The sequence below is a fragment of the Dromiciops gliroides genome, chromosome 5, assembly GCF_019393635.1.
Source record: "Dromiciops gliroides isolate mDroGli1 chromosome 5, mDroGli1.pri, whole genome shotgun sequence".
Taxonomy (NCBI): domain Eukaryota; kingdom Metazoa; phylum Chordata; class Mammalia; order Microbiotheria; family Microbiotheriidae; genus Dromiciops; species Dromiciops gliroides.
In genome coordinates this window covers 179,938,551-179,965,473 of record NC_057865.1, presented here as the reverse complement: position 1 = coordinate 179,965,473, position 26,923 = coordinate 179,938,551, and the positions used below count along the sequence as shown (strand labels likewise).

At 37.4% G+C, this 26,923-nt stretch overlaps 1 protein-coding gene across 17 annotated transcripts in view; it reads right to left on the bottom strand.

Moving 5' to 3' along the window:
* Window positions 1-24,366, bottom strand: part of C2CD5 (C2 calcium dependent domain containing 5) — a 126,127-nt gene extending 101,761 nt beyond the window's left edge. For all 17 annotated transcript variants that reach the window (XM_043968658.1, XM_043968661.1, XM_043968668.1 and 14 more), the window contains exons 1-6: window positions 24,218-24,366; window positions 23,891-24,013; window positions 19,336-19,422; window positions 16,027-16,198; window positions 9,969-10,064; window positions 8,638-8,793 (exon numbers count right to left, since the gene is read on the bottom strand). In XM_043968658.1, coding sequence (XP_043824593.1) covers window positions 8,638-8,793; window positions 9,969-10,064; window positions 16,027-16,198; window positions 19,336-19,422; window positions 23,891-23,980 — 601 coding nt within the window. In that variant the 5' untranslated portion in view covers window positions 23,981-24,013; window positions 24,218-24,366. The remainder of the gene's footprint in view (window positions 1-8,637; window positions 8,794-9,968; window positions 10,065-16,026; window positions 16,199-19,335; window positions 19,423-23,890; window positions 24,014-24,217) is intronic.
* Window positions 24,367-26,923: the final 2,557 nt, after the last annotated feature.

Here is a 26,923-nt window from a genome sequence, read left to right as displayed (position 1 = left end):
CATGATCTAAATGGACCTCCTTGGAGTTCACTTCTTCACTCCATGCATGAGGGCAGGTGAGCTATTTTAAGAAGAGTTGGTTCCCACTCAGGGATGGATTGATTTCCCCACCCCCCATTCCCCTACCACCTCCCCCACCTCCCAAGATCACAGTTAGGAGGACAGCAATCCAAAGGAAATTGGAAGTTTCTTAGATCATCCTAGGGATTTTAGCTATGGAAGAGCCCCATGAGATGAGGGCTTGAGATGAAAGAGGCAAGATAAAGAGAAGTTTTTTAAGGATGAAGGAAACCTAAATATGTCTATAGACATTAAAGAAAAATCCAGCTAGGTTATGGCTCCTACTTGTTTAGCCATGTATGCTCATGCACCTCTGCTAGATCATCATCTTGTTCCTGCCCACTAAATAAGGGTGAGTATCCTGAAAGGCTCCAACCTAGACCTGTTTCTCTTCTCTCTCTACATCTTCTCTTGGTAATTACATTGACTACCTTGCGTTCAATTAACATTTCTATGCCTATGAGTCCCAAATCTAAATATTCAACCCAAACTTTCAATTCCAGTCTTACAATACTGACTGCTTGCTGAGCTTCCCTACCAAGCTGTCCCACAGGAAACTATCTAAAAATAGAACACATTATAATTTCCCTGAAACCCATCTCTCCTTCAAACTTCCCAATTTCTATTGAGGGCACCCCAATTCTTCTAGTTACCAAAGTTAACAATACAGTAGTCATCCTAGTTTCCTCTCTCTATCCATCCATTCAGTTACCAAGTTGTCACTTTTTTGGGAGGGGGGGCAGGGCAATGAGGGTTAAGTGACTTGCCCAGGGTCACACAGCTAGTAAGTGCCAAGTGCCTGAGGCTGGATTTGAACTCAGGTCCTCCTGAATCCAGGGCCAGTGCTTTATCCACTGTGCCACCTAGCTGCCCCTGTTGTCACTTTTATATCCATGACTGTTTATTCTCTAAACTCACATGGCATGATCACCAAACTAGTTCAGGACTTCAACTATTGCAATATTCTCCTAAGTAGTCTCCTTGTGTCCAATCCCTCATCTTCATCTTTGATCCAATCTCTACTCAAATGGATCTATGATCTCACTATTTTGGATGTTCCTTCCAACAATGAAAAGGGCAGCCCATCTATACCTGTCCATTCTTTGTTGGTGTCTTCCCGTAAGTTCTCAACAGGAGATCCACTAAATATGCTATACACTTTCCTCACTTGATACCTGGGAAATAGCAGTGGAGCACTTGGGCTTTCCACCTGTCATCCTTCACCTGTGATACATGACTATCCCATCTTTTTTTCCTATCATACACTTCCCTAATATCTTTTATAATTCATGATTATGTGTTGCAACATGCTCAGACTCACCCTGAATCAGTGGGTAATATTTATTTTCAATTCTTTAGAGACTGCTCTGCATCTTGAAGCCATATGACGATATTGATGGAATACTGGTATTAAAAATCTGGGTCTTTGTTTCCAAAAGAAACGAGTTCATTAAAAGAGCTAACTTCCTAAAGGTAATCTATGTTGTTCTCTACCTATTTAATTCTAAGCCCAATTCATTCTTTTGTATTGTTGGTCCCAAGTAAATGCTATATATAGATTGCCTATCCAATTGCGTATCGTAATCTAAACAAAAAGCATTTTCATCCACTTGTTCTTTCCTGTGGGGATGGTCAAATCAAACTCTTTTGAGTGAATAAAGTTCTCTTCCAGGAGGATCTGAATGCTCCAGGGCCTGATGCAGCTAATAGTATCAAGAAAAAATAAGAACCTTTGAAGGATCTCATATTCCACAAAGAATTAATCTTCAACTTGAACTCTGTGCTGGACCTCCTCCATCACAGTGGCAAATACTTGTTAAATGTACATCTCTCGACTTTATGACTCTCCTGACTTTTATGGTCAAAAGGTAGTGAGAAAGATTATTTCTGTTGTTTTATATTTCAAGGAATCTTGAATTTATGGATAGGAGACACCTTTTGGGAAGAAAACCTTTAAAGGCAGCATTTTGCTCTACCAAATCAAAAGCTCTTCCATAAGCAACAATAGCAACAAAAAGCACAGTGAGATCTCATATAATCCAGATATTCAGTCAACTGTGTCATTGTAAAGATGTTGCCCACTGAAGAATATCACATACAAAAAGTCCACCCATTCCTACCAATACATTTATCAAGGATGTCCACACAATACATGTGTAGAACAGTCTCAAAAAATGTTTGTAGAAATGAGAAAGCAAGCATACAGGTCAGTAGTGACTGATATTCTCCCTGTCACCTTTTTTTCTTTTTTGAAGGAGAATGGGAAAAATAAGGCTGTTAATAAGGACCAGAATTTTTTTTGTACTTTTAGTATATTCCTTTAAACAACTCAATGCCCTTACCTCTAGCATAGATGTTTTCTGTACAAACAAGTTGGTCTAAACAAGTTGCACTTGGTCCAACCAAGTGGCTTTTTTTCTCTTTAGGGCCATTTCTACAAGCATATCCAGGACTACAAAGTTATAAGTCCAAATGTGGAAGTATGATAGGATGAATGATATTCGAAGACCCTGCTCAACTCAGCCTAGGCTATTTTTTTTCTTTAAAAATACTAAAATCAGGGCAGCTAGGTGGCGCAGTGGATAGAGCACTGGCCCTGGAGTCAGGAGTACCTGAGTTCAAATCCGGCCTCAGACACTTAACACTTACTAGCTGTGTGATTCTGGGCAAGTCACTTAACCCCAATTGCCTCACTTAAAAAAAAAATACTAAAATCATCCTTGAGACTTTAATTGGCTTGAACCACTGCCATGGCTTCCTGCTGGTCTAAGTACAAAAGCCAGCCCCACAAAAAGTCAAAGCTATTTCCTTCAGACTTCTGAACAGCAGAGCTGCAGAGCTAATACATAGGTAGGGAGGCTGCACCCAAATAAATAGGTGCTGTTGTCATGCTAAGTATTCTTTTTATGCTATTGTTAAGTACATTTCCTTTTGTTAACTATTAGTCTAATAAAAGTGTTTTATTGTTTTAATTATAATCTGAACTACCAGATTGCCCAGTCAGGCCTGGACTACAAGATGGTACAAATGGACTGGACTCACAGAAATGGGCAAAGAGCAATGCAAAGGAAGGTGAGCCCTGGGTGCTGCAATAAAGGTATTATTCTTTGTTACAAGAGTATTAGAGAGTAAACCGTTGTTTACTGTGGCATTAAGCAACTAGAAATAGATGTGACTGAGCCCGCTTTTAAGAACAGTGCTTTCAATTGTTGTTTATTAAATTAGCAACGTTTTTTTTTTTATTTGTTAAGGACAGTGACCTCCAGGCCTACCAGGTGCAGTAGGTCTAGGACCTCCATGGAGATGATAATTTTGGAACTAAAAACTGTACCAAATAGATTGCTTGGGACTTTTTATACTCCCATGTGGGAAGCCACAGTAAACTGTGCTTGTTGGGATTCTCGGGTACAAGGAATCTGAGAAGGAGCGAGGGTATTTGGAAGAACAATGCTTGATCCTTCACCCAAGACCTCAAAGACCTTTGTGGAATTAGCGGTCAGGGAAGATATGCTAAATACATACCTAGATGATTTGATGAGAAAGGAAAAGATGATGAGTACTGTGTGCTATGCCAGTTTAAAAGAAAATACAGCCTCAGACCCATGACAACTTACTAGCTGTGTGACCCTGGGCAAGTCACTTAACCCCAACTGCCTCAAAGGAAGAAAGGAAGAAAGAAAGAAAGAAGAAAGAAAGAAAGAAAGAAAGAAAGAAAGAAAGAAAGAAAGAAAGAAAGAAAGAAAGAAAGAAAGAAAGAAAGAAAGAAAGAAAGAAAGAAAGAAAGAAAGAAAGAAAGAAAGAAAGAAAGAAAGAAAGAAAGAAAATACAGTCTCTGTTCTGGTTCTGATGAACTTTAACTCTCTTTCTCATTAGGGCTTCCAGAAAGGATTGGGAGAGAGACTTTCTGTGGAGTAGCATGAAGTACAGGTCCCACCATGGCAGAAATGGAACCTTTTCACACATAGCAGTTTCAGCATACTTACTAAAGTGGACAGTGGGGCACTGGGATAGTGTTCAAGTCCCAGCAGTGGCAATACTTAGGCTTTGGCAGTAGAAGTGTCCATGGCAGTACTTGGGCCATGGGAAAGTGGGAGAATTTCTAGGCCCCAGGTTTGTGGGGCAGAGCTTGGGGAAACAATGCTCAGGCCCGAGCATGGAAACAATAGGAGCTGGGAGGATGGAAGAAGAGGGGGAAAGGGTAGAACACTCAGGCCCCAGCACAAGAGGCAGAACTCAGGCTTGGGCACAACACATGATGGCACAGGCCCAGCAGGAGGCACATACAAAACAGGCATTCCTACTGTCCTTAACAGAAAAAAACAGCTTGTAATAAAAATCTTTACAGATGATTTCCCATTTTTCTTCCATTTGTTATGCTCCATCTTCATCCATAAAGGTACTTGGGATGGTTTGATTTAGTTGGGCCTCTTGCCAAACTTTCTTTAAATTCAATCAATTCTCTAAGATGTTTCTCTATTTTATAGGCAATATGGCACGTAATCAAGCATCTTACTTCTCAGTGAGATTTTACAAAGGAGTTTACATTCTAAACCAAAGTTATATTTAGCCTCTATGTGGCAAGAGAGGTTGTTGATAGTATTCTTTAGACACCTTTGGTCCCCTTATTACAGCAATGGATTTACATCAGTTAAACTTCTAAATAAAATTATGTTAATATTTGTCAAAGTCATTTCTACAGTGCTATCTCCATTTTTAATTATCAACTGCTTCCTTAAATAGGTCAGAATTTAATTACTTCATGCACTCCCATGGCATATTTTTTCCTCATTATAAATCTTCCTTCTAGCTTTTTATTAATTCTGATCTTTCCTGTAAGTCCATGGTCTGACTATATAATTGACTCATATTGAAATGTTTCTTGATGATTAAGTTCATGATAAAAAAGAAAATTTCAAAAAATAGTCTTCTCATGACTTAAAATATAATCAATTATGTTTTGTGATGTTTATAACCTTTAGGTTCCTTTTTAAAAAAAAATATTCATGATATAGTGGTATGAGGATTCTTTGTATACCTTCTTCCTGGCTCATATTTTCTAAAATATTCATCAATGTTTTATCCCATTTCTACCTTTCCACTGAAGTCTCCAAGTATCAAGATGTATAATGATTTAATCTGGAAGGATCTTTGCAAATCTTTAATCTACAAGGATCTTTTCACAGAATTTATCTCCTTCATTCTCTGCACATTAAATTACTGCAAAAGCCTTAATTATTTCATGGTAGGCTTTTTGTAAAAGGACCACAATACAAGATCATCAAATGTCCCATGATGTATTATTTCTTGTTGCCTTTGGGCTTATGATAAAGCCAACTCCCTAAAGTCCTTTCTTTGACTCTCCAAGGAGTACAATTTAGTAGCAATTTCCTTCTTTCTTCTGTTTTCATTTATAGCAAAATTATCAAGAGTAATATGATTCAGCTCCTCCTTCACTTAGGTTATGCTAAAATTTAAATGTTCTGCATAAAGGAGAATAATACACAGTTTAAGTATCTTTTAAGCCTTGATCCAAGTTCTACTTGGATACCTCCCTGTAGTAAGGACCTGACCCTGGGTTCTTGAAGTCCATGGCTGTAAAGCTCCTAAACTCATCTAGATTTAGAGGTGGGGCCATCTAGTCTATCCCCTTCATTTCATAAAGAAACTGAGTTTTACAGATAATAGCAGAAAGAGCACTAGCCTTAGAGTAAAGAGAGATCTTTGGTTTCAGATCCCACCTCCAATAATTATAAGCATCTATAAAATGCGGATACTAGGACCTCTCAAGCTTGTTAATTTGTTGGTCACTAGTTAAGGATTTCGCATTAGAGTACCAACAATCAAGTTAAAGTTTATAGATGGTCTAAAAACTGATTCTGAGCATCCTGAGAATCCATTCCCTTTTAAACTACTTTGCCATCCCCAGAGAAATAATTGGACAACACAGAACGAAGGGACTTTTTTTCCCCCCCAGTTTTTGCATGGGTTGTCACAGATATAGAATTAATCAATAAGATGGAGATGGGCTAGTCCTTAGAAAGTAGCCTAAGTGTATTGCTAGAACAATCCTAAAACACATATGATTATGCCAGTCCCTCACTCAAAAGTCTTCAGTCAGTGGCTCATTGTTGTTACTGAAATAGAAGACAAACTTCTGATGCACAGAAGGGTTGGTAAAAGATCCAGAAATGACAGTGATATAAAAACAAAGAAAATCAATAAAATTTTTAATCTTAATTAATGGAAAAAGGCCTAGGACAGAGTCCTGTAGCTTATCTTGAACCTCCCTTATACCACTGCTAATGCATTAATTGATAGTCTTTTTTTTTTTTTCCCGTGAGGCAATTGGGGTTAAATGACTTGTCCAGGGTCACACAGCTAGTAAGTGTTAAGTGTCTGAGGCTGGATTTGAATTCAGGTACTCCTGACTCCAGGGCCGGTGCTCTATCCACTGCGCCACCTAGCTGCCCCTATTAATTGATACTCTTTAGGCACTACTACTCAGGTCCATAATTCACCTAATTCTACTATCATCTAGCCCACATTTCTTCATCTTCATAGATCTTGAACTGGAAGAGAATTCAAAGGATCATCTAATCTAGGATTCAGACCTTATTTGGGCAGGCATGCAGGCAAGTTATCATTATGCTCACTTTGTAGATGCAGCCCAGAGAGATTAGATGACTTGTCTAATAAGTGACAGAGGGTTTACTAGAACTCAGGTCTCTTGTTTCTTAATGCAGTGATCCTACTACATTACTCAGATTTCTGCATATAGATATTATAACAATCCACCAGAAAGTAAATAAGGAAAAAAATCTTAAAAAATAAAGTAAATAAGGTTAATAGTTTTACTTGTTTTTAATAAACTTAATATAGCTCCTAGTAATAGGAAAATAAGATAAAAGCCTTCTTGTTTGACTTAGACTCTCAATGAATGAAATAGCATTTATTAAGCACTTTCTTTGTTATAAAGCACTGCATTAAATGCTAGGGATACAAAGAGAAAAGACAGTCACTGTTCTCAAGAAGGTCAGATTCTAATGGAGGAGACAACACATGTAACAGGTTTTAGCAGCAAGTTAAATGAAAAAGCCCAGTCATGAAGTGGGTAAAGCACATAGTAATCCAGCTTTCTTAATGTCAGACAATATCCATCTCTAATGTTGAGGTATGTGATGGTACCAAGGACTTTGATGAAGATAACTTTCTTTTCTGGGTTTTTAGCAAGTGTGACTACTGCCTGTGGGTTGTGACCCCGAAGAAGTAGCTGCCAAAGTACATCTCCACAGTAATTGCTCCTGTGGATGACTGACAGCTTGCAGGGGTGGCCTGGAAGCTGAGCCAGTATCTGTGGAGCCCCAATACTCTCTGTGCTCTTAGGCTAATCTTTCCATTGGTAGCAGCTGGTGATGGTAATGGTGGTGGGGACGGCAAGCCCTTTCTCCATATGGGTTGCTTCCCTGAATGATTGCTGCAAGAGAAAGGCTGGAAACAGGGTTGCTGTTATGGAGGAACTGCTAATTCTCATTCTCTTTGGGCTGTCTAATGTCTCTACCAAACGAGGCGGTCAAATCTGTTGGACACACCTGGTAAATGCTGATTCCTGTCTCTCTCAAGGTACCTTGCTATTTAAACTGGCCTGACTATCCTATCAGTGGCAGGTAGTGGTGTTGGTGGTAGCTGGGATGGCAAACCTCTTCTCCACCAAAGGGTTTCTTCCCTGGAAATTATTAAGGTACAACATAGTGTAGTGGGGAAAGTTCTAGACTCATGAGTCAGAAGCCCAGAATTCTGGTTCCAACATTTACTAGTTATGTGACAATGGGCAAATCATTTTTTAACCCAAGCCTCAATTTTCTTATCTTTAAAATGGAGATAACAATGTTTGCAATACATACTTGCATGAGCCACCTCAAGGGCTATTGTGAGGAATATAATTTAGAAACCAGAAAAAACTACATAAATGTGAATAATCACCATTATTGCTGCTGGTTCTATACTTCTCTCCTCCTTTTTATTTATATGCCTACATCCCTATTATTGGCTCATCACACAAAAAAACATGTAAACGTTTAATTAGTAATAATGATAAGAAAGAATAATGCTGGCATTTAGCACTATTTCAATGTCTATCATGAATTGTCTTAAATAGCTAATATTAACATGTTTTAATGGATAATATTAACATGCTTTAAGGTTTGAAGAGCATTTTAAATGCATTATTTCATTTGATTCTCACAACTGCACAGTGAGGCAGACACAATAATTTCTCTCCTCAATCTAATCTTATAGGTTCTAGAGATGGAAAGGTTTTAATGCCAGGCCTGTCATATTATGAATGAGGCCCTGAGGCACTAAATAACTTGCCAAGATCCCATGAGTAGTAAAGAACACAGCTAGGATTTGAACCTAAGGCCCCTGAGTGAAAAGCCAGTGCCTTCAACTCCTATGGTTATGCAGATAATTCCCAAATCCATATCTCCAGTACTGATCTTCCTGCCAAGCGCAAGATCTACATCTCCAACTCTTTCTAAGACATTTTCATCTGTACCTCTAATTCATAAGAAAACATACCTGACATTAATGAAATAAGTCTCTGTCTGGCCTCATTTGATGCCCTTGGTGTACGAATTCGATCAATCCACTGATATTCTGGGTCTTCATTCACCACCAATTCTTCTACAAATCCATGAATTATTACAGCTCTGTAACACTTTGGAATAGATGTTGCTGTTTAAAAAAAAAAAAGAACTGATGTATCTTTATATTTATGAATTCATAACAAGTAGAATGAACATTTTAAATACAAGCTACTCTGCTGGCCTTAAAACTAAAGAGTATCACTTTAATAACGGGTTTTGAAATAAAGTACTACAATTCTACATTTACACAAAAGATATGATATAACCAGTCACAGAAACACTCCTATTTTCTTTCAGGGGACTTTTGCTCCATTTTTTTTTTTTTTTTGTCCTGGACTCTGATTTCATTTTTATGAAGGATTCTCAGTGTGGAGCAATTTAGATCAAGCAATTTAGATCAATGCCACTTGTCTTTAACTTAGCTTCTAGGAGGGTTCCCTGGGGCACTATGATGTTATGTGACCAATCTACCTATCACTAGACATATCAGAGACAAATGTGAACCTGGCTCTGCCTAATTCCAAGGCAGACTTTCTATCCATCATTCCAAGCTGCCTCACCCGTTCTTACAATTACATTAAAGAAATGTTTGCCTAAGGTCTATTTTTGTGGTTCAGTAACTACTAAAGATAATATTAAGTAATACGAAATCCAAATAAAATTCAGAATATAAATCAGATAGCTAAAAATAGAAAAGTAAAGCAAAAATAATCACTAAGCTAGAAACTACTGAATAATCATTTTAAACAGTTATTCCAGACATGACTGTATCCAGTCTTTAAAAATCATGCCATGTGGCATTCTATCTCTGAAAGTACCACACAGACCTCAATGTCTACTGGCAAGAGTGCATTCCTGAAAACTCTACCAAACAAAAATTAAGACCAAACAGTATCAAAATCACAGATGAACAGACTGATTAAATACATGGAATACAAAATGGCAAGCTTTTATCCACAGAGAAGATTTACCAGATTGAGAACAGGGATAGAACTGGAATACAAATAAATGGCATGGTTCTCTGTGCCTCAGATGACAACAAAATATTACTGTTTCAGGGCGTAACATATAAATTAAATGAAAACTAGTTATTGTATAGTCAAAAGCTTTTAATCCCAGAAAAATGTTCTATAGAAGTAGAAATTAATAATTACTTGACAAATACACATTTTCTGTTTATCTTAAAAGATAAAGATAGTAGTTTTTACATATTTATAGAAATCTATTTCTACTAGCTACTTTCAATTAAAATCATTTACTTACTGCAGAAGAATTTTACTCCACAAGATGACTGCCTAAAACGGTTTAAATCATTAAATAGGTCTACCTTTACTACTACATTGATCTCCCCACGGATACCTGTGAAATAAAAAAGAAAAAGCAACAATTCATTCTGGGAAAAATAATCTATCACTTAAAACTATCAAATAAATTAAAGCTTCTTTTTACAAAATTACATACTATACAGGCAGCTGACCAAAACTGAAATCCTCCCTCTGATGCTTACTATCTGTGTGACTATGAGCAAAACACTTAACTTCTCTGAACTTCAGATGACTCTCTAAGACTAGTTTTCATACCCTAGAAACTAGAGTTCATTGGCATATTGATGTATCCTGTTAGAAAAACAACATTAATACTTTTCCCCAAAAAATATTCCCCTATCTATCCACATGCCTTATAGTAAGGAGGTACCACACTACCTTTTGAGATCACCAGCTCTACCTGGGTCTGCTGAACTTTAAAGGACTTTGGTATGATTATGGTGAGGCACTGTGTGGTACTATGGGATGAACCTGGTTCTGGAATCAGAGAACAGTTTCAAGCCTCACCCCTGATATGTATGACCTGTGTGATCTGGATCAAATCTCTTAACCTCTCTGGTCCTCAGTTTCTTCATGAAATGAAGGGGAAAGACTAAATAAAATGGCCCCAGCTCTAAATCTAAATGAGGTTAGGAGCTTTACAGCCATGGACTTAAAAAAGCCAGGGTCAGGGCAGCTAGGTGGCGCAGTGGATAAAGCACCGGCCCTGGATTCAGGAGTACCTGAGTTCAAATCCAGCCTCAGACACTTGACACTTACTAGCTGTGTGACCCTGGGCAAGTCACTTAACCCCATTTGCCCCGCAAAAAACAAAACCAAAAAAACAAAAAAACAAAAAGCCAAGGTCATCTCCTTACTACAAGAAGGTATCCAAGTAGAACTTGGATCAAGGCTTAAAAGATACTTAAACTGCATATTAATCTTCTTTATGTAGAACATAACCTAAGCTTAAATTATAGTTTTCAAATACTAGGATGTCTATGAACAAACTCCAAGAGAGAGTTCTACAAGTGGAATATAGGTTACTTAATGTTATACTAAATTGTGGTTCCATTTCATTGTGCCTCACATGACTTTGTAACTACTAAGTACATCATACTGTAGTGAAAAAAATCCTGGACCAGAACTCAAATCCCACTATTACCACCTATTAGCCAAATGGGTTAAATCATTTGATGTCTCAAAGACTAATTTTTCTCATCTATAAAATAAGCATAATACTTATCCTACCTACTTCACAAAGTTGTTACATAGATTAAATGAAATAAAGTATGTATAAGTGCTTTGAAATAACATAGAAATGTATATTATTGTGGTAGTATAACATATTATTATTATATTATTGCATGCTAGCTGTGTGACCCTGGGCAAGTCACTTAACCCTCATTGCTCAAAAACAAACAAAAATATTATTGCACGTCCCAAACAAGGTCCATTAAACACCAAGGTGCCAAAAGAATTTAATTTCCTAACTCCCAGTTGTATTCACTCGCCATTAATTAAAGGAATTTCAAACACAACTATGTCAACTATTAAACCAACTGTTTAATTTCTGTATTTCAAAATATCTTTTGATCTTTTTTCCCTATTTCAATGTTATCTTAGTAGATAAGTAAAAATTTTTATAAGAGAAGTAAATTATTCTAACCATTATTTCAACAATGATTATTAAAAAAAAGATTACAGTAGCTATTTACCTAATATATTTCTTTAAGAAATGAAGACTGGATGGTGCCCACAGAAAGAATCATTAACAGATTTTGTAATTTGTGGTCCCAGCTATAGTGCAATCAACAGTAATCATGTCATTTGTTTCAAATAAGAGCTCCTTAGTCTAAAAAAGTCTTGCCTACCTGCCTGTATATATAAGACATAATGAATGTGTTTTATAGTACCCACATATGAATCCACATTTGCATTTATTGAATATTTTCAAATGACAGTAGCAATCAAATCACAGGGTATCCTGTTATCTAACAAAGGAAAAGAACTAAAAATACAAACTCTTATGAATGAAATTTTACAGTTTTTCCTTATTATGGTTCTATCTTTAGCCATAACTTACACATCTATCTTAATAATTCAGTGCTGAATTGAGAAATACTGCAAGTCTTTTTAAAAACTAACTTGACAAATGATAAGAAATAACTACTTTATGGCCAAGACAGAGCCCTTCTAAATTGTTTCCCCTAAGATTATTTTCATCTGAAGAAATATTTTTAAAGTTTATATAATTCTAAACTACAAAACCTTTCAATTATAGAATAAAATGAACACTGTTTCAAATTATATGTTAAGGGGCAGCTAGGTGGCACAGTGGATAAAGCACCAGGCCCTGGATTCGGAAGGACCTGAGTTCAAATTCGGCCTCAGACACTTGACACTCACAAGTTATGCGACACTGGGCAAGTCACTTAACCCTCATTGCCCTGCCCCCTCCCCAAATTATCAAATTACATGTTAAATCACACACAGGAATTAAAATATTAAAAATTAAAATTAAATTATTAAGTTTCACTAAGACCTTTAGTTCCCCCATCACTCCCTACTATCAGAGTCTATGGCTTCACTTTTCTCCTTTTTCAGTCACCTACAGTAAACCTTGTTCAGCAAAGTACCACCCTTCACTCTTTAATCTTCTGCCCACTTCTCTACCAGACACATTCCAATAATCCTAAATTTAGATTCTACTTTTAATATGTTGAAGTCACACAACCAGGCAGGTAGGATTATCTAACCTCAAATGGGTCCTCACTCCTTCATGACATTCCTTGCATTTATCTCAAATTGACTTACTGTCAGACTCCCTACCATGGCTGTTCCAAACCCTCCAACCCCCGTAAAATATTTTTTTTCTTTAATTTCTCTGTATCGACCATGATTCCCTGCTGCCTACAAATATGCTTAGATCTCCTTTGGCCTGGAAAAAACCTTCACTTAATCACATGCCCTATGCCTTTAAGCTATCCCCCTGTATCTCTTCTGCATTTCTACTACAAAACTCAAAAAACCCTACTATATGCCTTGCCTTACTTATTTTTCTTACCACTCCTCAACCCCTAGAATTTGACTTCTAATCTCACCATAATACTGAAATTGTCCTACGGATGGATGACCTCTTTGTTATGAAATCAGATGACAGTCTTTGTTCACTCTTCTCTCCTTTGCTGTTCTGTAGTTTCCAACACTGTTCCCTAGATACTTCCCCTCTTGGTTTCTATAACATTGCTCTTTCTTAGGCCTCCCCTTCCTCCTAGTCTCCTTAACTATATCATCTGGTCAGCCACTTCTTAATGTCCCATCAGGCTGCCCTTCTCTATATTTATCCTTCAGGCCCAAGAAACCTCTTCATCCTGAAAGAACACTTCAGTCCTAGAACTAACACGTAGAAGTATCCTCTGCCCCTAGAAATTCTCTTCCCCTGACTAGGCAAGTTCCTTCAAGAAGGAGCTGTACCCAGGTCTGCTTGCTCTCTTCATTTCCCACCAGGCTGAACTCTCCTGGACGCCTCTACCATGTCTCTATACTAGGTACTTTCTTTTCTTATCCCCCCCCCCTTTTTTTTTGGCAGGGCAATGGGGGTTAAGTGACTTGCTCAGGGTCACACAGCTAGCAAGTGTATGATGCCGGATTTGAACTCAGGTCCTCCTTGAATCCAGGGCCAGTGCTCTATCCACTGCACCACCTAGCTGCCCCAATCCTACCCCTTTTTATAGCTTCTTTTGTGAGTTGCCTTTCCCATTAGTACTAAGATCTCTAAAGTCAGGGATTAGCTTTCTTTTATATTCTATTTGCATTTCCAGAAGCTAGCACAGTGCCTTACACACTTAATAAATACTTGTTGATTGAATTATCACGGAAAATTATAAGAGCACTAACCTCAAAGGATTAAGTTGAAACTGAAATAAGAACTAGGTATAAAGTAATCTGCAAATCATAAAGCACTATATAAATGTAAGTTCATTATCTTCAACTTAAAAGTATGGCTGTCTCCACCAAAATTCTGCCCTGAGATCACTCCTCTCTTGATATTCGCTCCTTAGGTGATCACATTTGATCCCATGGTTTCAATTATTACCCATATGCAGATGACTTCCTCAACTATATATAACGAATATATGATACATATTTTATGTATGGAATAAGATAGAAAATATATGTAAAAACATAATAATCATCAAGAAAGACTATACAAAATATCTCTCTGAAGTCCTACATTTCTACCTGGACATCCCACCACATCTCAAACACAGCAATCTAACAAATATTATTAAATCTTACTATGTGTAAACATGGTGCTAGAATCTGAGAATACAAAAATAAAAAAACTGTTTCTGCCTTCCAGTAACTAACATTCAAATGAAGGGATAACACAAGTACATAGATAAGTAAACAAAGGTAATTTGACAAAGGAGAGAAAGTTAGCAAAGGTGTGATTCAGAAAGGTTCAATGCAAGGCATGGCATCTAAGCAGTGCCTTAAAGTAAGTTAAAGATTCTGAAAGGCAAAAATAAGGAATGAGAAGATTCCCAGTATTAGAAAACAGTTTGTAAAAATGTAGGAAGGCAGGAGATAAAATATCAACTTCGTAGAAAAGACAGCAGTCCAGTGTGGCTACAACACAGAAAGGAATAAAGTCTGGAAAGAAAGAATTAAACAAGTCACGGCTAGGTGACACAGTGGCCCTGAAGTCAGGAGGACCTGAGTTCAAATCTGACCTCAGTCTTGATGCTTACTAGCTGTGTGACCCCGGGCAACTCTGAATACCTTGCCAACCCTCCCCCCCCCCAAAAAAAAAGATGAATGAACCTAGTTTATGGATAGCTTTAAATGCCAGTGTAAGGAATTTCTATTTTGTCCAAAAAGTAACAGGGAGTCAATGAAGGTTTTTGACGAGGGAAATGTTATGATCAGCCATGTGCCTTAGGAAGATTATTTTGACAGCTGTGAGGAAGATAAACCACATGTAGATATAAGGGTGAAGAAGATGGAAAAATCACAAATAACTCAAGGGTTTTAATTCTTGCTGATCAGGAAGATGGTGGCACCATCAACAGAAATATGAGGAAGGGTGAATTTATGGGGGGAAAGTTCAATGCAGGCTCCACACAACTGCCAAGACACAGGTCCCAGACCTAATAAAAAAAAATCTCTAGGTATTCCCTATTGCCTCTAATGTAAAACATTTGTCCCTTAGCCTTAAATTTAAGCCTCTCCATATTCTTACTCCAAACTTATCTTTCTACCCTTATTTTACAATATTGAGTGACTTGTTCTACATGCCATCTTTGCCTCCTCCGCATCTGCAAAGGCAATCCTCAATTCCTGTAATTCTTTTCCTCTTCATTTCTGCCCTTCAGAATTCTTATCTTCAAAATTCAGCTTAAATCTCACAATATTCATACATCTGATCTCAGATACTAGCTGTGTGATCCAACATAAGTCTCAATTCTGTTTGCCTCAGTTTTCTCATCTGCAGAAGGAAATGGCAAACCATTCCAGTATATTTGCCAAGAAAACCCCAAATAGGGTCACAGAAGAGTTGAAAAAACTAAAAACAATTCAACAACAACCTACTTAAATAGTCCTTAAAAAAAAAATCCCTTTCGGTAGACAACTACTCTGATCCCTTTACTCCTTATCTTGTATTATATTTCTGTGGGCATTTCACTGATACTCCCCCTAATCCTATGAGCCCCAACCATTTTACAAGTTCTTTGAAGGCAATGACATTTCTGAGACACTTCAAAGCATCCCAGCATTTAGCACAGTGCTTGATCATAGTAGGCACTTATAAATATTTGTAAGTTAAATTAATTATAAATAATGTACTTCCTTATCAGAATGTAAAGACTGACCAGGAATCAAATTTTAAATTGTTGCATGTCTGCTAAAGGTATGTTTTTAAATAAACAGATATTTCTAATAAAATAACCCAGTAACACAGTAATCTTTAAAAATAAATCATCTTTTTTTCTTAAAATGTTAACCCTTACCATGTATGGTGTCATAAATTGGAAACCATCCTGAGATTACTGTAGCAGCCTCACTATACAGTAAAGGATCAATATCAATATACACTTTGCCAATGGCATCATTTGCACTGTAAGTATCATGGTCAAGTACTGTAATCTGTAGAGGCTCATCTTGTAAATCTTCATCATCCACCTAGAATTATATTGCAATATGAAATATCAAAAGTCTTCAATTATAAAAAATAAAATATATAATGAGGACACAACATTTCTCATGATGCAAAGAAGAGAAATTTTCTACCAAATATCTAATAGAACTGAGAACACACAAATGGGATGTGATTACCGTAAAATATGAACAATGTATAAAATATTTTTCTCCACACGTTCATGTTTTATTAATATCTACGCATAATATTCCATAAAATATGCCTGGTTAACATTCCAATAAACACTATATAAATTAGCAAAAGAGATCAAAAAGATTTCTTTGTAATTATTCTAAAACAAGAAAATGAAAAGAAGGCAAATTTAGTTCATGTATCAAAATCCTCCATAACTAAATTCTTTAAAAAGAAAATTTTTAATATCTAAATTGAAAAAGCTCTTCATAGTCTATAATAATCAAGAAGCATATTACTTTAGAGGTGAGGAAGCTAGAAAAATCTATTTAGTTTAGATAGTGGAGTGGAAAGATCACTAGCCTTAAAGTCAAGAGAGATTCTTGGTTTCAAATCCCAACTCTAATAATTATAAGCATCTATAAAATGGAGGCAATAGGACCTCTGTAAGTGAGGAAAATGTGCAACAAAATAAAATACATAAAACACTTTGCCGACCTTAAAGCACTATGTAAATATCAGCTATTGTTATTATTTATTAACTGTAACAAAGCAAGAGCACTGCTTTCCCGGAATTTGAATTAGAAGGGACCTCAGAGGTAATTTCACCTACCCTCCTAACTCAATGTAAAAATCTTTTTTACAGCCCCTAACCTCTCCTTGGCTACTCAACCTGTTTCTTTTTTTAGACAACCCTCAAGTGTTAGTTCTGCTTGAGAAATAGTATGATGTAGCTGAAAGGGAGGATGGGTAGAGAAGATGGTGCCACAGCCTTGAAGTCAGGAAGACACAGGTTCATGTCCCACATTTGACCCATGCTGATTGTATGACCCAGGGAAAGCCACTAAACTGCAGAGTGCCCCAGGCATATCTCTTAAGACCATACATAACCTGCAGAGTTGGTGCTGATCTACAATGATAGAAGTTGTTTCATCAGCAGTTCCGCTTCTAAAGAAATCACAGATCTAGTTGGGAAAAAAGTCCTCTCTTACTGATCCAAAAGTGTCCTTCCTGTAACTTCCACTCATTTTTATGAGTTCTGTGTTTTGGAACATCATGATCATCAAGATTCTAACAAAAGAAACTTCCATTTATATAGTGCTTTCCAGTTTACAAGGTATTTCCTCACAACATTTCTGTAAGTTGGAAGTACAAGTATTTAGATGAGGAAATTCAGACTCAGTTAATAAATCACATAGCATGTATCAGAGTCAGAACTCAAACCCAGCTCTTTTGACTTCAAGCCCTTCCCCTATATCACACTGCCTGCTAGTTTCATCCTTCCTTCACATAGGAAATGCTTCAACTGTTTCAAATATTGTCTCCCATTCCCCAAAGATAAATATCCACAGTTCTTTCAACCATTCACTACTCTGATCACTCCTCTCTCAATTAACTCTAACTTAGTGTTGTACTATGGAATTTTCTAAATGTGGTATTCCAAATGAAACATAACACTCTCTACATTGTACATATGATGAATTAGATTTTTAGCAGCCTTTTTACACTACTGGTTCACAATGAGTGTAGTCAAATAAAAACACCAGAGATTTTTCATGTATTCCCCCATTCTACTTGTATGCAATTGTTTTTTTAATCTCAACTTTAAAAAGGACTTTTACATTTATGTCTCTTAAATTTCATCATCTTTATTTCAGTATTCCAGGTATTGAGATCACTTTTAGTCATTAAGTTTTATTTTTATTAGCTATCACTCCCAGCTTTGGGTCACCTGAAAAGTGATAAGCATACCTTCTGTTTTTATTCAATTGATGAATGAAAACACTGAAAAGGAAAGAGTCAAGGATAAACACTTTTCCTTATAGCCTAGACCTTTCCCTCCAAGTTGACACAATAGATAATGAAGGATTAAGTGACTCGCCTAAAGTCTTACAGCCAAGTATGTGTTCAGAATTGATGCTTGAACCTAGGTCTTCCTGAGCTATCTGACTAGCCACTGTATTACCTGCCTTTCATTCTTGTCATCCAAGGTGATATATGGATTGGATAACAGTATTGTTCAAAGGTAATAACAACAATAATAGCTAACATTTATATGGTGCTTATTATTTGTCGGGCACTGCAGATGTACAGATAAGCAGTTCTGTACTTCAACTAGACAGTCAAGGTACAGTTCAACATACAGATGCACTATAAGTACTGTCTATTTGTACACAGAGATTTGTGACAGACTATTGTAAAAACATATACTTTATTGCAAACTTAGTGCCCTGGACCAAGAGCATCTAGTCCAAACCAGACTGAAATGTAACTGGGAAATGTTTAACAAAATAAAAATATAATACAATGTAGATAATGTTAATTTGTGGTTTTCTAAGTCAATGTGTGGCCTGCAGAGATCTGGGGTTTTTTTAGTTGGATGCCATTGCTTTAAAGTATTTGATGGGTCAAAAATATATCTTGTGCAAGAGACTTCAAGTAATCACATCCTATAAATTAATATTGTATCAACTGGTTTTGAAAATACAAATAAGAAAAATAATCCAAAAATAAATTTGCTAAATACAACTTCTACACAAAGTATACTGACTTTTAGCCAGACAAAAAAGACTGCGATGGGGATTTATTATTTTCTATATGCCAATATTTAATAATATATCCAAAAATAGAAAGTTCAGACATTTGTGGTAGGCATAGGATAATGTGTCTTTAAGGACTGTATAAGGGGCAGCTAGGTGGCGTAATGGATAGAGCACTGGCCCTGGATTCAGGAGGACCTGAGTTCAAAGCCGGCCTCAGACACTTAACACTTACTAGCTGTGTGACCCTGGGCAAGTCACTTAACCCCAATTGCCTCACTAAAAAAAAAAAAAAGAAAAAAAAGAAAAAGGACTGTATAGACGATATTACCATACTTGTATAAGAGCTTTTTATGTGTTTCTGCGGGGGGAAAAATCCCAATTATTTAAAAACGATTATAATATAACACACTAAGCAACATTATTTATAAGGATAATTAAAACCTTACCTCAAATTTAAACCATTCTGAATTCCATTGAGGGTTAAGGGACTTATGATATACATCTGTTTTAAATGTTGTATTACCAAATTTCACCTAGAAGTAAGAAATGGTTATATTATGATCACATAGATTGTGAATTAAATGTAATATTAAAACAAAAAATTAACACTGCAAGTAATCTATAAAGTGGCCTATCTCATGAAGCACACAATTAGTAACATATAAGTTGAGGTGTCAAATTAAAAGAATAAAAATGAAGTAATGTTATACAGTCAAAGAAACTCAATCCAACAAGCTGCTGGTGCTGAAATATCAGAAATGGATTAAAAGAACATACATGAATAAAAAACATTTCCTAAAGAAGTTTAAACAATGTAACTCATTTATCACAATGAGAAAAATAAAAGTTCCTAAAAAAAACCTGAGCCTGTGAAGATATGATCTTTTTTTTAAGCAGACAACTGTGGTATCAGAGTCTTACAGAAGATGGTGGAAGATTATGAGTAGTATCATTTCATAAAACAACAAGAATCAGTAAGGGGAAAAAAGATTTACAGAAAGCTTAGCAAGGAGAAAACTGAAAAAGATCATACTGAATGTATTTAAGGATTAAAGCACAACAGACCCACCAAAATGGAAAAGATCTATAATAAACACTTTCCTCTATCAATGACAATGGGGTCACTAGATGTGGACTCTTAATATCATAGTCTCAAATGTGCTGTTTGAGAAAGCAAAATAACTTTTTTTTAAAAAAGGGACTAGAAAAATGCTCCATTGGAATATGTGTATGTGTATGTGTGGAATAGGAATATTTCTTATGGCCCTGCCATGTATGCTGGGCTGGTTTTAAAAACAAAACAAAACAAACAAACAAAAAACAAAACACACTACCTTATGCATGTCAGACTTGTCCTTTTCCTTAAAAAGCATTCAAACTATCCTTGAGACTGGATTGTCTAAGGGAACTGGCTCAGGTTATTGATAAGGCTTCCTGGTTACCCAAGTAGGAAAGGCCACAAGGAGTTCTAGCTCTCTGTCTCTCTCTCTCTCTAGCTTCTGTCCACAAACAGTATTGCCAACACCAGGAAGGTGCTGCACTCAGCTACATCACAGTTGGGGTCCTCATTAAACATTCTTGAAAATCTTTCCCTTGCTATGGCTAAGTAAATTATCCTCCTTTTGTTAACTGTAGAATGGACTACAAATCTTCCTAATGTCAAACTTAACCTATCTGGAGAGCTGACCCAGTCAGGCCCAATCTACAAGACTATGCAATGTCAAGATATCGAGAAGAAGCCACTCAATATTTTTTGGGTGGAAAATTTTACAGGAGAACAAAATAAAAGGGCATTGATGGGTTGTGAAATACATCTGCATCAGTGAAATTCCAGATACTTCAAAGCCTTAATATATCAAAACTAACATCTTCTGTTTGATTCTTCAAGGTCCTCCATATAAGATCATCCCACCTTTGTTTAGCCAAACTTATTTACTACTACTATTCCACAAATAAATGCCTATGTGCCTATCCCTCAAGTCAGACCAAATTTCTCACAGCACCACGATTCTACAGAAGTTTTTCCTGACATCAATTTCCAACTATTGTTATTACTTCAATCTTTGGAACCAACCACAAGTACAAATCCCTTTAAACGAAAGCCCTTGAAAACCACAGCTCTTCTCTTCTCCAGGTTAAACATACTCAAATTCCTTCAACTGAACCTCAAAGGGCATATCAATGTCTTTCACAGATCTCTCTGGATACTCTCCAACATTTTGAATTTTCTTCCTACAATATGGAACCTAGAACTGAACACACAATACTCCTGGCCTGAATAAGGCAAAGTACATTAGAATTATCACTCCCACACTACTAGAAGTCATCCCTTTCAATGGAAGCTAAATTTGAATTGGCTTTCTGCTGAGGGCACAATTGTCCTTCCAGCCCCACAAGTTCTCAGCTTTGATATTTTCCTTGACTACTCATTCTCCTCACCACACATAGCTAATCAGTTGCCAAATCTTGTCTTTTCTCACTTCACAGTATCTCTAATATCAGTCATTTTCTACCTACTCATACAACTACCACCCTAATTCAGATCCTTGTTACTCTTGGCCAGACTGCTACTATAACCTCTTATTTGGGCTCCCTGCCTCAAGTTTCTTCCCTCTGCAATCCATCCTTCAGATCAGCTGCCAAAGTTATTTTGAATGTTAAAGTGCAAATCTAACCACGTCATTCCCTACTCTAACTCCCAATGGCTCCCTAATGCCTCGAGGATCAACTATAGGCCCCTTTATTAAGTTTTTAAAGTAATTCACAAAAAGGCCCCAACCTACCTTTCCAATCTTGTTATTCAGCAGTCCTCTTCCTACATTCTACAATTTTACCAAATTAGCCTTTTTGCTGTTCCTCACCCGCAACATTCTATTTTCCATCTCCACATCTTTGTACTACCTCGCACCTCTCTCTTATATAGGGTGAGCCAAAAGTCACAATGTTTAATAACTTTTTGAAAATAACTTTTTCTTTATTGTTTGCCACTTAAGATTTGATTTTTCACACATAGTGTAAATTCATTTTCTATATATACTACATATGATGTTATGGTTTTGTAAATTAAAAACATAAAATAAAGGAGTTATTAAATACTGAAACCCTTTGTGACTTTTAGCCCACCCTATGGAATTTGTTTCTTTCAATTCTGCTTAAGTAATACCTTACACATGAAGGCATTCCTGATTTAATCCTGCCAGCAGCTACTGCCCTCCCCTCTCCAAAAAATTAACTTGTATCTATTCTCTATATACTTATTTGTGTACATTTTGTCTCTAATAGTATGTAAGCTAAGCTCTTTGAGGGAAGGAACTACATTATTCTTGTCTTTGGGTCCCCAAAACAATGCCTAGTACTTAATAAATGGATGCTGATTCATATATCTGTGAAATTACATTACTCATAATCACTCAGTCAATTAAAATATACTTTTTTCTGAAGAATGACTTTCCAATCATGTCTCCTCAATTTTGTACTTGTGGAGTTAATGTTTTGAACCCTATAACATTTCATCTTAGTCAATTCAGCCCAATATTCTAGGCTATTAAGGTCTTTTGAATCCTGACTTTCTGACCTAGTAAGTTAGCTTTCCCTCTCAATTTTGTGTCATCTAAAACTTAGACAAGGATGCCATATATGTCATCTTCTGAGTTGTGGATAAAAACATTAAGCAGAAAACGGTCAAGCAAAGCCTTCTGGTGCACTCTTTGATGATTTTCTAGATGACTTCTAACCAATAATGACTCCTCTTCAGATCTGGACATCTGACCAATTCCAAATCCAACTACTTATACTGTTTTCTAGCTTCCATCTCTCTATCCACCCCCCTCCAAGAATCTCTGCTTTCTTTCAAAACAGCTTGAGTTATACCAGCTTTTCCTAATCTTCATCCCTTTTTCCCATATTAATGCTGTTTCCCACTAGAAATGAATCTGTATTACTTTGTATATGCTTCGTATTTATCTATACCTGTAGTAACTTCCAGTGGAATGTAAACTGCTAAAGGGCAGAGATGTTAAATCTCTGGATTTTTTTTTGTCTTTGTATCCCCAGTTCCTTTCACAGAGCCTAGCACATAGTAGGTGCTTAATAAATTCTTCTTGAATTGAACTGAAAATGTCCCAGATTCCTAATATTACATTTTGCAAACTACTGCTTTCAGATTATTTGCTTTTAAAGACCAATGCTAGAAATTTACCCATCTATCTATGAATGGAGTCCTTAAGGTACATAGATTTATAGCATGAGTAAAAATGCCACATTAAGAACTATGAAATATCTAACAACCCAGGGCATCAAGAGCCAAAGGATGCATAATATTGTGCTAGAGCTATGATATTATTTTCCACTTTTACCTGGCTTCTATCAGAGTCAGAATTAATTCCCTCAGGGCCCTAGGCCTATATTAATTTGCATAACTTTTGCAGGGAGGGGGGAGAATTGTGCAATTCGGAATGGGTGGTAGCACTTAATTGGTTTCCTACTTAAGGGAGTAAATTTGCTCCCTACAGATCTGCTCAAAAGATCTACTGTCATAAACATAAGCAGAAAGTATTAGTCAGGTTGAAAATGCCCATGCATCTACATTTTGGAAAAACTAGTATCATAAAGAAAATATGCTATTTAAAACCTAGTGATTCTCTATATTCACACCAGTTTCTGACTGCAAAAAGCGGCAATAACATATGTACCATAACCCTTCAAAATGTGTGTATGGTTGTGTCTTTTGCCTAGCAAAGCCTCAGAGTCTACTGCCTGGCCAGGTGGATTAGTCGAACGTCCTTGTGTCGGGGTCACACACAAGCACACACACAGCATGCGGGGCGGCCAGGGTTTGGGCATTGCAATCCTTGGGCGATGTCATGGGCGTGTGCCGCTGTAGACATCCACGATGCGGTCACACTGAAGAGGGGGCAAATGAGGGCTGGAGCCCGCGGGAGGTAAGGCACCTGCCCGGGATTGGGGGTTCCCTGATGATTTCGGGCAGGACAGAGCACCAACCTCTACGAAGGCATCAGTCAGATCACTCGCTCGGTCCATCACGGGCAAATGGCGCCCGGCCACAATCTTCACCTTCAGCTTTCCGGGCATCTTCGCCGGTTCTGGGGCTCTGCGTTCGGGATCCTGCAGAGAAAAACAAGCGCCCGTGCGCCAAGCCCGAGCTCAGGGGCGGGGGAGCGTGTGGGGGCGGAGCCACATCGAGGAGAGTGCGAGAGCGCGCTCGTGTGCGTAACTGACTGACGGAGGCAAGGTGCGCGCGCGTTCTCTACCAGCTCCTCCCCCCTTCCCTCTCCTCCGCGCAAATGCGTATCACTTTTCTCTACTCACGTTGCTAGGACGGCTGGAGGACTGGCGTACCACGCCCTCATGCCGGAAAGCCTACAGGACAGGCCCAAATTGGTTCTTCGGCCAGTGTATCGAACCACTAGAAAGGAAACCAAAACTTAATATAGACCTTTGAGTGAGCCTTTGTCAGACCCCATGTTCGTGTCTTCTCGCTCCGTCAAATGGGCCTCGCCTCAGGCCAGGTGGGGGAATTCGAAGATGAGGGTATCGATAAGTCGGCTATCGTTCCAAACCTTGAAGAGAATCCACCCTAGAGAAGTGAGAGGGGCGGGACTTAGTCCCGGAGAGGAAAAGTGGCAAGGGACTAGGACGAGTGCTGAATCATCGAGCAACGGAGGCTGCAGACGTAGGAGAGGCCGAAAGACTAGATGTTGGAACCGTTTCCGAGCTGCATCCTGGAGCGTTCTTGTTAAGACAGTTATCAAATTAGCCTGAATTGGGTCACAGTGAATATTTTATGGTGCGACCTAAAGCCGTTAACCTCATTGGCTATTGTGGCAATCATATTAATGTTGCTGAATTAATGTTAGGCACTATCAGAATCCAGGTTTCAATCAATAATCGTCCTCTATCAAACGCCTACAATGTATCAAGCACTACACAGAGCATTGGGGACACAAAGAAAAAAGATAGTCCTTTGTCTCTACAAGCTCACTTCATTGGCTAACGGGGGAGACAACTTGCAAACCATTGTGTACAAACGAGACAAAACAACAAGGGGAAAGCACCAGAATTAAAGAGGGAAAAGGCTCCTTGCGGGAGGGAAGACTTTAGCAGAGATTTGAAGGAAGCCAAGAGGTGAAGATGAGGGATCCAGGCATAGGGGACAGCCAGTCACCATCCCTGACAACTACATGGCAAAAACCTCCCTTTTCTCTCTTGAATGATTCTCCCTTTCTTTACCTTCCCTTGCCTATGAAAGGTGTTACTTATCTATCCTAAGTTGCTGAGGAATGTTGCCAGTTGGCTGTGTACTCTAAATGGACGTAAAAAATTATAAAAACTAAATCTGTCCCCCAGAAAGTTCAAGCTACTACCAACAATTTCCGGAGCATGCTAATAATACATTTTTTTCACTTTCAGTTTCGCCTCCTATCTTTGACCCACAAGCCATTGGAATCCCCTTGTTAGGTATATCTTTTGCAAGAGCTCTCATTTCTTTCCATCTAAAGAATTCCCTCAACAAGTCATTGGGAAAACACTATTCATAAAAAGATGGGGGCCTTGGGAGGACACCTTGAGATAAAAATTAAAGACTCTGGAGGCTTTGCCAAAAGCAATCTAATTTGCTCTGTTTCTTATATTGAGTTCTCCACCTAAACTGTATATAGAGAATGCCTGTCCAAGTTCTGCATCATAGTATAGATACTAGACATTTTCCTTCACTTGGTTTGTTAGGCATCTCTAACCCCTTGAGAAGAGGGCTTTTCACATTCCAAGGGGTGTGGCACAAAGTGAACATCAAATCCCATAGTGTCAATTATAAACAATATGAACTAGAGTTATTAACCAACACTTATCATATTGATCTCACATAAAACAATCAAAAATATGATGTTGAATCGACTTCTGATAGTAAATAGGCACTTTACAATAAATTGGTGTAATAGAAAAATATTTGCAAATTGTACAAATACAAAATTGACAGTGTCAACCCAAATAATACCTGAATATAAAGCTTGGTATTTGTGCATGATTATTACCTTGAGTTTCATTAATTGAACATTATAACATAGAAACCTCCTTAAGATAACTCTTATTAAATTAATCCAGACTTCAATTCAAATCAATATTTACCTAACAGTGTACCTAACTCATTCATTTATGAAATCAAGTTCTGTGCGCTATGCTCACCACTGTTCTTTGCTTCTTTGTTTTTTTCTCTTTATCATGTTCAAAAATAAATTTTCTTTTTATTTATGCATATGCATATATATGAATTTTTTGTCACATCTTGAGTTCCAAGTTGTCTCCCTCCCTACCCTGCATTAGAGAAGGCCATCATTTGATATAGATGTGTGGAACCATAAAATACAAACATACCGCATTTTATTGTGCTTCACAGATGCTGCATTTTTTATTTACAAATTAAAGGTTTATGAGAACTCTACCTTGAGCAAGTCTATCAACATCATTTTTCCAACAGCATGTGCTAACATTGTGTTTCCATATCACGTTTTGTTAATTTTCACAATATTTCAAACTTTTTTATTATTATATTTGTTATGGTGATCTGTGATCAGTGATCTTTCATGTTACTATTGTAACTGTTTTGGGATGTCATGAACCATGCCTATATAAGACAGCAAACTTAATCAGTAAATGTTGTGTGTGTTCTGACTACTTACCAACTGGTACTTCTCCATTTCTCTTCCTCTCCTCAAGGCTCCCTAATCCCTGAGACACAGCAATACTGAAGAATACTATATAAATTTAGTTGATAAAGCAGCAGCACGGTTTGAGAGGGTTGACTCCAATTTTGAAAGAAGTTCTACTGTGGATAAAATTTTATTAAACATTTTACACTACAACGAAATCTTTCATGAAAGGAAGTCAATTGATGAGGCAAACTTCACTTGTCTTATTTTAAGAAACTGCCACAGCCACCCCACCTTCAACAACCACCACCACCCTGATCTGTCAGCAGCCATCAATATCTAGAGAAGAGGCAGCTAGGTGACGCAGTGG